At 41.6% G+C, this 17,138-nt stretch overlaps 1 protein-coding gene across 1 annotated transcript in view; it reads right to left on the reverse strand.

Annotated features, from left to right (window-relative positions):
• Positions 1 to 17,138, reverse strand: part of SYBU (syntabulin) — a 44,558-nt gene that overhangs the window by 13,353 nt on the left and 14,067 nt on the right. The window contains exon 3 of the mRNA XM_049824739.1: positions 15,860 to 16,057. Coding sequence (XP_049680696.1) covers positions 15,860 to 16,057 — 198 coding nt within the window. The remainder of the gene's footprint in view (positions 1 to 15,859; positions 16,058 to 17,138) is intronic.

Below are 17,138 nucleotides of genomic sequence, written 5' to 3' on the forward strand. Positions count from 1 at the left end.
AGAGCCCAGGGTCGGGAACTAAATGAACTCAACAAACATTTTATGAACATAACCCATAAACTAAAGGAATGATATCTCTGTGTATATCTGTATCTATATCTATCTATATCTATCTATCTATCTCATTGTTCATATGTCTCAAAGGCATTGATCAGGATGTAACTAATGTAACTAAAGGTATGGGAACTGAGCATGATGTCAATAGTATAGAATAAGGGGTGGATACTGTCCTGGTTTCAGCTGGGATAGAGTTAATTGTCTTCCTAGTAGCTGGTACAGTGCTGTGTTTTGAGTTCGTACACGATGAATGTTGATAGCACTGATGTTTTCAGTTGTTGCTCAGTAGTGTTTAGTCTAAAGTCAAGGATTTTTCAGTTTCTTATCCCCAGCCATCGAGAAAGCTGGAGGGGCACAAGAAGTTGGCACAGGACACAGCCAGGGCACCTGGCCCAAACTGGCCAACGGTGTATTCCATACCATGGGACGTCCCACCTAGTATAGGAACTGGGGAGTGGGGACGGGGAATGGCTGCTCCGGGACTAGCGGGGTGTCGGTTCGTGGGTGGTGAGCAATTGCTCACATGGCAGTGGCATGGGGTACAGAATAGGTTTCCAGCCATCTGGTGGTTGCTTCCACTATTGTAAGCACATAGCGCTTGCCTTGGCGAGTTTGTGGGAGTGTGATACAGTCAATTTGCCAGGTTTCCCCGTATTTATATTTCAGCCATCGCCCTCCATACCACAGGGCCTTTAACCGCTCGGCTTGCTTAATTGCAGCACATTTTTAACATCTTGTCCTGTCCGGACTGGTCCAAGGGCTACTGCATGAACAATCTCCTGTTTAATTTGTTCAAAGGCTTGTTGTTGCTCAGGGCTCCATTTAAAATCATTCTTCTTCCAGGTCACTTGATAGAGAGGGCTTACAATCAGACTGTAATTTGGAATATGCATTCTCCAAAACCCCATGACACCTAAGAAGGCCTGTGTTTCCTTTTTATTAGTCGGTGGAGACATAGATGCTATTTTGTTAATCACGTCCATTGGGATCTGACAACGTCCATCTTGCCATTTTACTCCTAAAAACTGGATCTCCTGTGCAGGTCCCTTGACCTTACTTTCTTCTATGGCAAAACCAGCTTTCAGAAGGATTTGGATTATTTTCTTCCCTTTCTCAAAGACTTCTGCTGCTGTGTTGCCCCATACAATCACCTGTCAGCTGACTGCCTGGTGCAGTAACAGCTGGTAACTTGGGCAACTGGCAAAGATGCAGTCAGAGGGGATGTGCAGCAAAATGTTCAGTGTGACTCTCCACAAATTGTTTAAACCTGCTGGGTGAGGAGACTTCCAGCTCAATATCAGACAGAAGACGTTGGGGAAGAACCGCAATGTAGATCTTGCTTCCCTGCGTTTGGATCTAAACTTGATTTTACAAATGATTCCCTCAATTCAGACTGCTGGTTGTGTGATCTAAACTATTTATTTATCTTGATTTTTGCTCAACTTGATTGCTTACTCTTCTTACTTTGGAAGAAGGGTTGTTATGAAATAATTAAAATTTATCTCATTAAGCAGTTTTCTGACCTCATCTAAATACTATAGTTTCAGTAGTAATCTGAACTACATTAATGCAAATTATAAGCACTGCAGTTCTCAAAATGAATACAGAATGTGACTTGTGTATGCTGTGAAATGACAATCAATCAAGCTCTTCTCTAAAAACACAGTAACTACAGACTAATTACTGATATTGGCTGAGAGCCATCATGTATATTCTGCATATCACTATGATCTGGGTTTGTGTTTTTCTTAATTGTTTTTAATTCATGGATTTGTAGAGCACCCACAAGCGGATGCTGGAACAGACAGAGTCTAGGGGTTTTTTTTTTCTGCTTTATGTATCTTAACAAGATTCTTCATACAGAAGTCACCCTGACCTAATTATTTTTTGTGCTTCTATATGCAGTTTGAGCTGTTCTAACAATACCTTAAAAATGGCTCTCATAAATTTTCTCTTCTCAGCCTGAAATGACCTTTGTCAGGGGGAACATATGTTCACGGAGCAGAAGGGAACAGTCTGGGGAACTTATCTTCCTGTTCAAACAAAAAGTCTCTTTGGATCAGAGATGGAAGGCTTCTGCTTTGCTACAACAACCTCAATAGAAACATTGAGACTGGAGGTTCAAAAAATACAGGTAGTTGTATAACATGATACTCAACTTGCATTTGACAGTTCTATAAAGTGTATGTGTAAATCCACCTATGGACAAAAATCTTTTATAAGCATGTAGTGTCACCTCAGGATTTTTTATGTACCTGGCAGTGCTATTTGGCCTGTTTGAAGGGAAATGCATAGGCTAGTCAGAAGTATTTTTAGGAGCTGGAAAATGTCATCTTTGGCAGGGATGACTTAGTAGGACGCAGAAAGGGAGCGAACTCTATCACAGACTGGGAAAACATCCCAGCCCCCCCGTCACGTTGGTGGCAGAAGTTTAACAAAGGGCTTTCAGAGGCCCCTTCAACACATCTCCTAAATCTGGTTCCCATGTGCAAAGAGGAAAGAGGCTGGCTGGTGCACAGCCATGAACTGTGCAGGCACGCGTTCACAGCATATATGCAAATGCATGCTAAACCTGATTCAGCTGAAAGCTTTTGCACAGTCACCCTTAATATAAGACATATGGTTTTCATTACAATGTGCATAAAACATTTTAAATCAGTTTGACATATTTTCAACAGGGAAGAGAAAAACACTGGAACGAGAAATGTATCTGGGAGGTAACTAACTAAACAACCCTGCAGTCCCAGGATGAAAAGCAAAATTTGTCATAAGCTAATCAAATATTTACTGTAATGCACACATTGTAAAGATTATAAAAAATTAATGGAGTTCAAGTGTCATCTATTCAAAAGAACAGTAAAACCCTACCCAGTATATTGATTCGTTGCCTGAACTATATTTTTTACAGTAATAAAACCAAGGTAGGTCTGAGGGCAATGCATTTCAAGTTATGACTGCTGTCATTTGCTGGTTTTTCTCCCCAATAGCACTCTTATCGTTAAGAAGCACAAATGACAGACAAGAAGCCTGTGCTTTTTCAGCTTATTAATCCTTGTGGGTTTGTGGTCACACTGTATTCTGCCAACTCTAGCAAACAGTCATAGCCTGCCCAGGTTTCAAAAGCAAACAGCTTCCTATTACTTAGAGAATTTCAGAAGGGAGGAACAGAGACCTTCAATGAAGTGCCTCAGTGTGGAAGCATGATAAAGCTTGTAATACTAATAAAATATGAAACAAACCCGGCAGAATTTTCGTTTCCTTTAAATAAATTTTATGCGACGGTATATATAAGATACACTATTATAAAGTAGGTTTACTATTTTGTTACGTCACATCAAAGGTGATATATTTCAAGCCCCTTGGGGAAGCAATGTCCACCTTGCAGTGGCTGGAGGCTGTATTTATGAAAGGATGCCAGGTCCCCAGCTCCCAGAGGGGAATTTTGGAAGCGGTGCTCTTCCTATCTGCCACCTCACTCAGGAAATATGTCCTGTCAGTCTCAATCAGCAAAGCTTCTCAGCTGCATGAAACTCTTGTTTCTGGGCATGCCTAGAAGCAGGTCAGCTTTAAAAGCGCTGAACAGTTTGGTGCCTGGCTCCTGTCTAAAGACCAGGGTGGCTGTTTCACATTACACCCAATACATCAGGGTCTGCACAAAAGCAGCCCAACAAAAGCTCTCTTCAGCTGTCTGCTTTACTGGGGAAAGAAAGGATCCACCTGGGATTTGCAGTCCAGATTTAGCTTTGAAGTGGGAGGAGGCTGCACAGCATCTCCCCATCACAGCACCAGAAACATGCGCCGCATCCAGCACTAAGAACTGGATGAAGAGACAGGGTTCCCGTCCTCTCAGCTTATCATGCCCCCTTCCAGCTCCTCCATCAATCCACCCCAATTTGGGATGCCAGTCTTCATTACCCCCTGCTACATGGGTGAAATCCAAACAGGTCTGAATTTCCCACATCTCCAACCTCCATCAGGAGACTCTACCCAACTCCTGCATCCAACACAGCCGAGAAACTAAGCTCTACAATCTCAAGTTTTGGGTTAAGTTGGGTAACCTCTGTCTAGTGGCTCTTCTGGATGCTGGGGTTTATTTTATGACTTTTAACTGTGGTTTCTTTATTGGAACAGGGACTCAACGTGCATTTCTCCTTTCCCCTAGACTCTTCCTGAGCTCAGAATCATAACTTCAAGTGAGAACCAAAACAGAGTGAAGGCATCTAAAACACAGCTTCACCAGGATTTAGATATGTAGGTACATAAAAGCAAGTAAAATACCACTGGTTAAACAGGCCAAGGGTTCCAAATGCCACCGTTATCTGCAAAGACTGGCTTAGTTATTCATGGTTGAACTTCCACTTCTGAGCCCAGTAACCACCAACTTACCCGATGCCTTTATGCTACAGTGAAATCAAGTAAATGAGATTTGCATGACTAAAATAAAGACATTCCCTTAGCTTTCCATGCCTACGTATAAATACAGATATATATAAAAAGGAATATATAGACATATCCACTCAATACTGCTCAAAACGTGTTTGAAGTAATCACTCTGAATGAAACAAAAACTTTTAGGTAGAAATTTGGACACCAAAAAACAAAGTTCAGAGAACACTGAAACTATTTATGATTTGAATTCAAACATGGCCAGAAAATGGAAAACCAGAATTTTCTACTTTCTGTTTGAAATGATGCTTTAATTTTGAAAACTGACAAATTTCTTTCTTCTTTTAAAAAGGGGGTGAAAACATAAAAAAATCTCCCCCAAAATTCTAAATATTTCAGATTGAATATTGTCTTTGTTCAGTCTGAAACAAAGGTTTTCTTTAAAGTTTTGTTTTGGCAGCAAACCCCCAAATCAGTTATTTGCATAGCTCCACTTGGAACATAGTAAGATGTCAAAAAAGAAATAGGGGATGTAAAGGAAAATAGAAAAGGAAATAATCTATCAATTCTTGAGTAAACATTGCTCAAATCTATCAATTCTTGAGTAAATGTTGCTCAGAAAACAGTTTAAATCCCAGGATTCTCATTAAAAAGGCATTAATAACCTGGAGGAATTCCAAAAAAGGTCAACAATAATGATAACAGGATTACAGGGCACTGTTTATGAAGGGAGATTAAGGGAATGCAATTTGTGTATTGTAAGATAAAAATGAATACTGGGAACACTGTTTATCATGGGGAGGAGGAATACAGCTGGAAAACTGTAAAGAAAACCATGTAACAGCAACACAGGGTTCTGGCTGCGATGCATGTTATTTCATGAAGAATGACTTGAAATAAAAGCTGATGGTTGGTGGGAGTAGTGCATAGTAAAATGTAGCTGGAGTAGGTTCAGGATACTTTAACCGGGGAATCAGAAAGCTATTTTAAACATTGGCATAAATAATACAGATTGTAATTTGAAAGCAGAGCACAAAAAAAAAAAATCTCCTAAGGGAAGATTCATAATGGCCTCTTTTGTATGCACAGTATTTCCTTCTGTGGAGGTGAAGCAGCCTGAAAACCACAAAAAACAGCTAGAAGGAGCAAAAAATTCACTGCAGTAAATACACAAATTGCAAAGCATGTTCTAGCTTGACCTCACACACATTTTAAAACAAATACTTAAGAGTGTGCAGTGTGTAATAGCATCAGTTTCTCTTTTTTTGGCTCATATTCCACTCTGGATTAGCAGAGAAGAGGAAAAAAACCTGCTTGAATATATAAAAAGAAATTTTTTTTGAGTAAGGATCACAGCTACTGCCATCTTCTGCACCTTCCTCAACTCTGACCTCTAAACCCCAGTGCCCTTCTTATGCCAGGCACACTCAGCCATCTTTTCCAGATGCAGGAGCTCGTCCCCACAATCCCCAGGGGACCTGCATCTCTATCAAAAGGCATTTGGAGCTAAAAGATGAGTGAGCTAGCACAGGTGTCACCCTGTCCAGCAGCCCAGGCGCTCCCTGCAAAAGTCCCATATCCGCATCTCCTACTCACTCTGATTTGCTGTTAGAGCCATGACTCTCTGACGGACCAAGTGCAATGCTAAACTTGAGGTTGCAGGCATCCTCAGGCGAGAACCTCCCTTTAATGGTGGCTGTCCCACTTTCTGTACATCTGGAGTGCTATCAGGACAATTAATGGGCCAGAGAGAGAGAGAGAAAGGAGTTATGGTGTGCCTGCTGGGAACTTGGCTTCAACCCCCCGATAAAACAGATCCTAAATTAAACGAAGTGGAACAGCTTCCCTGGGAGCAGACTCCCTGCATCCCCTCTGCCTGCCCAGCAGCCCTGTATTAGGGCACTCTTCTCCTTTGTGCTCGTGTCCATCCTCCAAAAGAGGCACAGACAGATATAAATAAAAGTTTCTTTTCCCTTTACTGAACCAAGTATCAGGGATCTCCTTTTGTTTATTTATTTTTCATTGTAGGGAAGGAGATAAGTACCTAACAGCAGAAGATTTGTGCCCAAGACCCTGAATTGCAGCTGGCCTGTGGCACCAGCCCACAGCTGGGCAGGTCATTATCTAGGACAGGTGGGACTCAGGCTTTCACCTTTTACTTGCTAGTTCCTCCTTTGCAACTTGCTGGCTTTTTTTTTGGATTCTCCATTTTTTGCTGTCACATGCGGGCACTTGCTGCAGCCTGAGCATCTTCTGAACAAAAAGACATATATGTCTTGAGAGGCCACAGCCCAACCACTAATTGCCTATGTCTCTACTAAGCTACATCTAAAATAATTTTTTAGAAGGGGGTGGATTATAAAATTTGTGACATAGAATTAAAAGATTGTTTTTCTAGGCCACTTTAACAGGAACTTGTAGGTTTGGGTTCAAAAATACGAATCACTTTAAAGCCGAAACACATTTTGTAGCTGCTGCTTTGCTTATTCTCATCTGAAAGAAATACTTGGCTATTTGAACATGTTTTCCACATCAATTCAAGCAAATTTATTTAAAATACATATAAATCCAAACCAAAAAAAATAGCACTATGCTAGTATTTTTTACCTAACTTTCTAAGCATCTGTTGCTGAAAATACTTATATTCCAATTATATTCCAATATTATGTCTCAGAAGTTACATAGTACTTTTTTTCACTTTAGTGTGATTTAGTTAGCTTATGTCCTAAAAATACTTAATTCCTGCGAATTCATGGTGAGAAATGAGATAGAGAATCAACCTGTGCAATGCTAGGCGCCTTGGGCAGTGGTCCTCAGAAACAGGACAAACAGAGAGTGCCTAAGTTTATCAGGGATGAACAGAAGAGGAAAAGGCATCTAATTAGACCTATTTGAAGAACCATGTGTGATCTTTAGACACAACCTTTCTTCTGAAACTAGATTACTAAGACTGACTTTCTGTTAAAAAAAAAAAAAAAAGAAAGAGAAATAAATGAGATGGAGGCTGTACTTGGCTTCCATAAGGGCTAGCAGCAGAGTTTTCAGAGACCTGATAAGGAACACAGGAGACGGGAGTGGGATTCATCTGACTAAATGTGGATGTCTCTAATGCAGACACTCATGTCCGAGCCAACCTTGGTCCCATTTTTAGTCAACAGACTTAGTATAACCAGTGTGTTCAAGGTTCTATTGATCTTATCCTAAAGTAAATGCTTATATATTTGGTCAGAAGGACCACACATTAGATTCACTGATTTTATTTGTTATATCTCCTTTAAAACAAAATAGGACCTTAGTGTGCTTGTGCAGGCAGAGACGATTCCAATACACTAGAGATATGGAACTGAGGTCAGATAAATTACAGGCCATCTCTGCTCTATCCAACTTGGCTCAAGACCATGAATTTACATCTCCCACACCTCCAAAAACAGCTCCTGTAACTTCCAGAAGAAAATGACAGATTCACCTCTTAAAGCTGTTCCACCTCCTGTGAGCAATGGGACCAGTCACTGGACCGGCGAAAGACGACCAGTCCCTGTCTGCAGCCCACAGCTCCTCAAGGTTGTCTAAGGAGGCCTGTGGATTCAAATTTCACCTCTTCTGGGTCTCAAATACCAAGGGGTTTATGCCGTAGAGGGGAGCTCCACCAGGATCTACTGGCCGCATTGGGCCAGTTGACCCCACTGGGAGGCAACCATTCCAAAACTGCCATTAGGGACTGTATTGGCTTTGTGTGGCAAGGTTTTGGCAGTGGGGGTGGTTACAGGGGTGGCTTCTGTAAGAAGCTGCTGGGAGCTTCCCCTGTGTCCGACAGAGCCAATACCAGCTGGCTCTAAGACGGACCCGCCACCGGCCAAGGCTGAGCCAATCAGTGATAGTGGTAACGCCTCTGTGATAACATTTTTGAGAAGTAAAAAAAAAAAAGTTGGGACAGAGAGAAACAGCCGCCATAGAGAGGAGTGAGAACATGTAAGAGAAACAACCCTGCAGACCCCCAGGTCAGTGAAGAAGGAGGAGGAGGAGATGCTCCAGGCACCAGAGCAGAGATTCCCCTGCAGCCCGTGGTGAAGACCCTGGTGAGGCAGGCTGTCCCCCTGCAGCCCAGGGAGGTCCACGGTGGAGCAGATCTCCACCTGCAGCCCGGGGAGGACCCCACGCCGGAGCAGGTGGGTTCCCGAAGGAGGCTGTGACCCCGTGGGAACCCCGCGCTGGAGCAGGTTCCTGGCAGGACCTGTGGCCCTGTGGAGAGAGGAGCCCACGGAGCAGGTTTTCTGGCAGGACTTGTGACCCCGTGGGGGACCCACGCTGGAGCAGTGTGCTCCTGAAGGACTGCACACCGTGGAAAGGACCCATGCTGGAGCAGTTTGTGAAGAACTGCAACCCGTAGGAAGGACCTACATTGGAGAAGTTTGTGGAGGACTGTCTCCCGTGGGAGGGACCCCACGCTGCAGCAGGGGAAGAGTGTGATGAGTCCGCCCCCTGAGGAGGATGAAGCGGCAGAAAACTATGTGTGATGACCGTAAACCCCATCCCCGTCCCCCTGTGCCACTGAGGGGGGGTTGGTAGAGAAATCTGGGAGTGAAGTTGTGCCCGGGAAGAAGGGAGGGGTGGAGGGAAGGTGTTCTGAGATTTGGTCTTATTTCTCATTACCCTGCTCTGGTTGATTGGTAATAAATTGAGTTAATTTTCCCCAAGCTGAGTCTGTTTTGCCTGTGACGGTAATTGGAGAGTCATCTCTCCTGTCCTTATCTCGACCCACAAGCTCTTTGTTATATATTCTCTCCCCTGTCCAGCTGAGGGTGGGGGAGTGATAGAATAGCTTTGGTGGGCACCTGGTGTCCAGCCAAGGTCAACCCATCACGGGGACCCAAACATTCTGAAGCATGCAGGGGTGGGCTGGGGTATGCAAATGATGGAACCCCCAACAGCAGCCTCCAGCCCAGCACCACCCACCAGATCTCACAGTGCCCGTTGTCTTCCAGACCTCACCATACCGACTGCTACAACACACCAAACCATCGCAGGGTGACGTCTCTCCATGCTCAACTCTAGGACGCAAGCTTTGAGGATAGCACGGGCTTGAAGCCGGACGTGGCATCCTCGCTCCTGGAAGGTGAGATGTGGATGTTCATCTCCCCGCGAAGCACGCCCTGTCCTCCCGTACCCATGGCGACCGAGTCCTTAATAACTCCCTGTGCTGGCAGGTCAAGTAAGCAAATCTGCACAGCTCCATAGCAACAGACGTGAAATTAAAGCGGATCCCATCAGTAAAATATGCAGGAGCGCTCAGTGCATACAGAATTGTTACCCAGAAACACTTTTATTTAAAAAAATCAGCAGTAGCTATTTCATATGGGCCCAAAATGAAAGGCGATGAGAAAGAAGAAAAGCAAAAGTAAATGAGAAAAAGGAATAGGGTTGAAAGCTGCCACAACTGTATTTGTTAGACTCTGTATTAGAAAAGATCTCAGAAACTGTATTGTCCCAAACAAAATTATGAAGTGCACATATAAGAAAGGGAGAAGAGCAAGATTAAAACTGTACAGGAAATAAATGTTGCATACTGTTGGATTTGAATGTTAGGATGGTTACGTTGGCTGCTCTTGGGTGTCGGACAGAAGTGAAGCATTCAAACCACGTGCTTACATCTGAGAAAGACGACACATGTTCAAGTGCTTCCCCTCTTTTTATTGCCAAGGTGGTGTTTTAAAAAGCAGATGGAAAGCCTTCCAGAAGCACACATAATTGACCACTGTGTATCTGCTTTTTGCCAAATAGCGAACTGCTTAAAATTCTAATGCTCAAGTTAAAGCCAATCTCATCAGGTTTAAGTTACTCAGGGAATCTGGGCTTTTGCTCTTCTTCTTTTCACTTGCAAGCTCCTCTGCACCCCTCAGAGACTTTATGCTTTATGCTTGTCAATAAACACAGGCACATCAAGAGATTGCTTATTGTTAACTCAAATACTTCAAGGAGGTACAAAAGAAACATATGGAGAACTTACAGTCATAGGCAAGATGCTCCATCATTTGTTATCAACTTACTTCACTTGGTCCATCTTCAGAATATTTTTTTGTTCTATGACCAATTATTTAAAGTACACTGAATCAGGTGTAGCTCGTTTCCTAATTTCAGTATTCTTATGCATGTGACACCAGCCACATATTTAACTATCTGAATATTCACAGGAATGGAAGCATGAATCTTCCCATCTTCACCACACAAGTAAGGTTATGATTAATTGCAGGGTGGGAGCACAGTGTACTCTGATTAAATCCTGCATTTGTAACCGGGTTAAATGTTCTTTGACATACCCTTGTTCTTAATTATTCCTCCCCCAGAAAAGGTACAGCCTTGGAATGTAGGTTACAAAGTACTGCTAAATAAGTCACAGCAGAAAGAGAGACAGATTACACTGAGGTCACTGGTCTTCTCATCACTTTCACCTTTACGTGATCCTGCTTTTAAAATGAAGGACACCAATTTATTTTAGGGATCAGTCAAGGCAAATTGCTACCTCTGAATCAGGACATGGTTTAGTGGGCATGGTTAATGGTTGCACTCGATGATCTTGAAGGTCTTTTCCAACCTAAATGATTCTATGATTTCTATGATTTCTAAATACAGGTTTTCTGTCGGGGTTTTTGTTGTTTTGTTTTGTTTTTTTTAAACAACCAAACAATGTGACTTCAGCTTAGAATACATAGTACACCAGCAGCATTTAAAAAGTATTTCAACATAAGAGGTATAAGTACCAACTAGTAGTTATAAAGAACAATGAAACTCTTTCCATGCCACAGATCTATTCCAGTTAGCACATTCTGTAACTTGGTTTTTGTATTCTGTACCGTTGTTCCTGAACAACGGGGACAACAGTTCTATTATTTTTCCCGCTGCTTGCAGAAATTTGGTACAGAGAATGAACAAAAGCCATGCAAATACAAGATACAATGTTCTTGGATAAATGCACCAGTAAAACATGTCTTTCTAATATTTTAACTACCTTCCCAAGATAAAACAAAGTCCTATCACTGCATCCTTCTGCAATCAGAAAAGTGAAGTCCTTGAGAGTGAAGTATATTTCCAGAATTACCTCTAAGACAATCCTCTTGCAGAACTCATACACCAGCTAATCTGCTTTCCAAGTGAAGCACATATACATATCAGAGTCAGACACTATTATTCCCATACTGTCATACTGAAGAGAAGGAGAGACCTGACAAAAGATCTGTAAAATCATACAGCCAGATGTCAGTAATATAACCTAAATCAGAGCTTTATGTTTTGTTTTTAAAATAACCAAAGTGACTGCTTTTAGAATATGGACACATATGGAAGTAGAGTAGCAATATGGATAAATTAATCTGCTAATTTTACACTAATGGATTAACTAGCCACTATTCTTTGCTGGCACAGGGTGCCCCCAAGAATAAGTTCCTGGACATCTCACACACCTAATCCTCACACACCAGGCAATACAAAAAAATCAGCAGGAAGAGCATTACATTTTACAACTAGACATTTTTAACAGCTAGACATAATTTGCAGCTAACACCTGCATTCTCTAGTAATTTCTTAATAATTTCATGTAAAACTTCAGCAATTCCATGGGCCCTAAGAGACAGCTCCAACAGCAACCTCAGCTCATTCAGTAGACTGCCTGAAGTTTGCCTATGACACCTAAAGCAAGAAAGGAAAGACCAAAACTTTTGCCAGAAATACTGAACACAGCCAGCTGATCAGGTGCCCTTCGAATTATGATCCTTACAGACATTTAAATGAAAGTACAGCTTTTTGTTATTTTAAACATGCAAGCATTTTAAAAGTTACCGACACAACTCTTGCCCAAGATTCCTTTCTCTATCCACGTCTTTGTAAGTTTATCAGTACTTTGCAGCTTGCAGATCCAGATTTTGAATCCTTGCACTAAGCATTTGTATGGAAGTCAAGAAACAAGATGAGAAAGACTGCCAAAGAAAGCAAAACAGCTCCCACTATTCTTAACAAGATGTGGACATGAGCTGCAGGAATTCAGGATGGATCTTTGCAGGTGGAGTACACGAAGAATGTGAATACATACAAGTGCTTATGCTCCTGTTTATTCAATTACCAAAAGGCTAGGATTCAGGACAGCATCTTGATACAAAACTAGGACTAGTGTTAATTAAGCTTTTTGTGCCTTTTTGCGAAGGCATTTTATGCAACGCATTTTTTATTCTTTTAATATTGCATAAATGAATCATATCCAAAAGAGGGAACAGCTTCTAAAATCCGGAAATTAAAAGGCTCATAAGTTCCTCCTGGAGTGGATGTTTTAGATCATCCTTAATGTGCCTGTCCTCTCCATCCTTTCCTGGGAATGCAGTCAGTGATTTTAAGCCAAATTCACCTATAACACTGTTGTGATTCAGATTTAATGCAGAATAAAAACTATTACCAACTATTCCAAATGAATAACATCTTCATGATTATAAATCTTTCAGAGGTTTAGCAAGATGCAGTGATAATGCATTCCAGGATTAAGGATGGCTTGCTATGCAAACAACATAAATTATGAATGATGTCTGAATCTAGTTTGTTAATACTTCAAGAGCTGAAGATGACTTAGATCTACATAATGCGTTAGGCTGTTTCAGAAAAAAAAAGCTATGTCATATTTCATATTTCGAAGTATAGAAAAGAAAGATGAAGTGATGTTGCTAGAGTAGGAGAAAAGCATTGGAGCTTGGGAACAGCCTAAAAAAAAAAGTCCCAGGGTTCATTCTTAGTGCGATCCCACTCTGAAATTTCCTGAATTATCTAAATATTTGTGTGAGTGTTACTGCTGAGATTCAGCATGTTCCAAGAAAACAATCCTGGAAATAGATAAATTTTCGGCAAAATGACAGGCATTTTGAAGGTGCACACTGACTGATGTACTTACCTACAAAAATGTAGCACAGGACAGAGTCTGTAAACAACAGTGGTAGGCTGGATTTTTGTCTCTCATGTCTGGCTCCTGCTATGTAGTCATTATCACAAGAAGTTTCAGGTAAATAAAAAGTAGAGATTATCTCCATAAATCAGTAAGGGCTTTTGGTGGAGAGAAAGATATTATGCACAACTCTGTGCTGTAGTTTGAGATATCCAGCTGTATGCAGAACTAGGTTACATACGACAAGGACACGTTGCTGTTATTCTCCTCCCAGGTCCCACTTCCCTTCCACTGCTCCCCCATTACTCCCTGTGTGTTTTGCTACATGTCCTGGTTTCAGCTGGCATAGAGTTAATTTTCTTTCTAGTAGCTGGTATAGTGTTATGTTTTGGATTTAGTAGGAGAAGAATGTTGATAACATGCTGATGTTTTCAGTTGTTGCTGAGTAGTGCTTAGACTAAGTCAGGGTTTTTTCAGCTTCTCATGCCCAGCCAGTAGGAAGGCTGGAGGGGCACAAGAAGTTGGCACAGGACACAGCCAGGGCAGCTGACCCAAACTGGCCAAAAGGGTATTCCATACCATGTGAAATCATGCCCAGTATATAAACTGGGAGAGCTGGCCTGGGGGCAAATCACTGCTCGGGAACTAACTGCGCATGGGTCAGTGAGTGGTGAGCAATTGCATTGTGCATCACTTCTTTTGTATATTCCAATCCTTTTATTAGTATTGGCATTTTATTATTGTTATTATTATCATTATTATTTGCTTCTTTTCTGTTTTACTTTTTTCCCCCCAATTCTTTCCCCCATCCCGCTGTGTGGGGGGGAAGTGAGTGAGCGGCTGCGTGGTGCTTAGTTGCTGACTGGGGTTAAACCACGACACTACATGACGATGCCTACTCTTTGCACAAGGGCTAGGTCTTCCTGACTGAGCCACCAGAAATTCATGTGCAAGTAGGTCATAGGGAAGGGACTGGATCCACCCGAAGCCAAAAGATAGCAATGGGAGACAATTCCACTAACCTCTGTAGCCAACAGTGAGGAAAATGAACCCCAACTGTCCCCTGGCATGCTCTCCATTTCAGGAATGTCCCTCGCCTGTGTCAGCTTTCACACTGACTATGATGTGTTTTTTGACAACTTTCCACTAAAAATGTGTGAGGTATTTGGCAAGAGGAATTTAGAAGTACTCTATGAATCAGACATGGTTCCTACTCTGAGAGTTTTGATGGATCTCAGGAGCAATAAGCTTGAACTTTAGAGACAAGTTTTCCAACCTTAGGTATCAATCAATGCAGTGGTACCAACCGCTACAGAATGGCCCACCTACAAGAACACCTACATACCTAAACTAAGTCTGTTCAAAGACTTGAAATAATACCATCAACTAAAATGAAGATGACTTCTGACTATTACTGCAAAAGGCTAATAACTTGATATTATAGGTCAATTTGAGTGTAATAATCAAAAACAATTAAGTAATTTATTGAAATAACTGTGTAATTCTTTTCCATGTGTATAGGACTCTTCAGTAGAAAAAAACTTCCAAAATTCTTTATCCACATTTTGTTAAGCTACATCCACATTCAAACACAAAACAGTTGTGGTAATCATGGCTGCAGATTTGACCGTCATACACCATATTCACTGCATTCTGCCTGCATCAGATTCCTTGCTTTTAATGGAACAGAAAACAAACCTTGAAAAAGTATTATCTATCATTCATTATGCAGAGCAATGGGAGTCTGGGAACACTCAAGTAACACAGTGCTATGAAATGAGCTGAAGAATTTGCAGGGCTAGTGGTAAGTCAGATTGAATCAGCTCTTTCAATGACCAAGACAGGGAAGAGTTTTTGCAACAGATTCTCTACTGTTTCTGGATTAAACATGGTGCTGGTAAATCTGAGCTGGCTCCTCATGAAAGTATCTAAATTGCTTCCAGAGGTAAAATGACTCTGGAAACAGTACAGCCAGGAGGTACTTGAGCTCATAAACCATGCCAGTTCTGCAGCTGGGTCTGTACAGGGTCAAAACCCTCTCTGTCTCCACAATTAAATAACAGCAAAAATATCCTGACTGTTTGTAATCAAGAGCTGCCTGTACATGAATCACAAAAATATTTTTTATCTACTCATTAAAATTACGGCAGTCAATGACACAGCAGAATATTCAGCCTTGGAAGTGTGATAAGCAGGTGCTGATTTAGCTGTTGGTCTGAAGTGGCCCATTAGCCTGAGGCAATGGGAGACATGCTTTTGATACAGTCCATGTAGTATGGATCTACATCTGCCTAACTCCCACACATAGGCTGCCCATTACACTGATACTGTTTTCAAGTCTTGCAGGTGGCTCCATAGAAAGAACCCAACTATTTGTTTTTACTTACTGCCAGCATTAGTGGTATCACAGGCAGCACAACACAATGTATGTAGACACCTGTAGAAGCACTAGTCAATTAGAAAGTGTAATTAAAGTAATGAAAGGAACTATACTATACTCACCAGGCTTTACAAGGCTTGTCTTTGACTCCTTCTTATATCGAGCCAGCTGCGGGTTCCCTTCGCTCATTGTCCCTGGACCAAATTTCTTCCTGGAGAAGTCTCCATCACTACCAGTGCAAAAACTGATTGGACTGTTCCCAGCATCAGAAGGAGTCTTAACTGGAGATACTGACTGGCTACTAGGACAGCCAGTGTCATCTGAAGAGAAAAGGGAAAACATCAACATTTCTAACTAATAAGTAGATGAACATTAGCAGAATTAAAAAAAAAAAAAAAAAAAAAAAGGTGTTTGGACTACAACCGTTCACAGTCAGTTACCTCATATGCACAACCTTGGCTCTGCAACCTGATGGGAAGCTATTAGTTTCTCCCATTTTGTGAAGAAGTCTTGAATACCTTATGGCAGACTAAAATGGCAAGTGCTTGTCACTAAGTCTGACAAAATACAGAATCAGGGGCTACATAATGAAAACTCAGATCTAAGATAAATTCTTTTGACTTATCTAGGTTAGGGAATATTATGGCATGAAGAAATGCACGTAAGACACAAGAATGGCTCGTGTAGTGCACACTGGATGAAAAGCAAGCATGGGCCATACGCTCTCCTTCAAGATATGTTCCTATCCAAACAAGAGAATGACCTACTGCCCATATGCACAAAGACAGAATTTTCATTTAACAGGAATTAAGAAACATTTCTCAAATTGTTTTTCCTTTTAAAGCAATCATGATCACAGAGCTCTTCCATTCTTGACAAGTGGCTGTGAGGTACCTGGTTCTGAAGAGGGTGTGTTATACACAGACTGCTTTTGTCTAAAGCCAAATTCCTCTGAGGGCACACTAGCGCATCATGGCATCAGCAGCCACCTTGGGAACCGACCCACGTTCCTAACCTCCAGGAATACAAACACTCCAGCTCTTAACAATTAAATGCAAAGTAAGAAGTCTGAGTCCAGGTGAAATCCACATGTCAAACACCCCCTTCACTAATCACATCTCCTGTAATCTTGAGTAATCACAGCTCCCCTAAAACCCATGGTGGTTTTAGAGATAGACAACAAAAACAAACAGGCTACTCTGACACTGGGAAGCCTTGAATATTTACTCTCCTGGAGAAATGTAATTGTTTATTCTTTCCCAGGACAAAATGAAAGCTGCAATCTTAATAATGCAATTGCACTCTGCTCCTGGTGCATTATCTCTACCTAACATGAAACTCAAAGAAGTACCTGCAACAGAGCCAAATAATTTGCATGACCATATTGCACTTACCACTTCC

Source organism: Accipiter gentilis, chromosome 2 (genome assembly GCF_929443795.1).
Source record: "Accipiter gentilis chromosome 2, bAccGen1.1, whole genome shotgun sequence".
NCBI lineage: Eukaryota > Metazoa > Chordata > Aves > Accipitriformes > Accipitridae > Astur > Astur gentilis.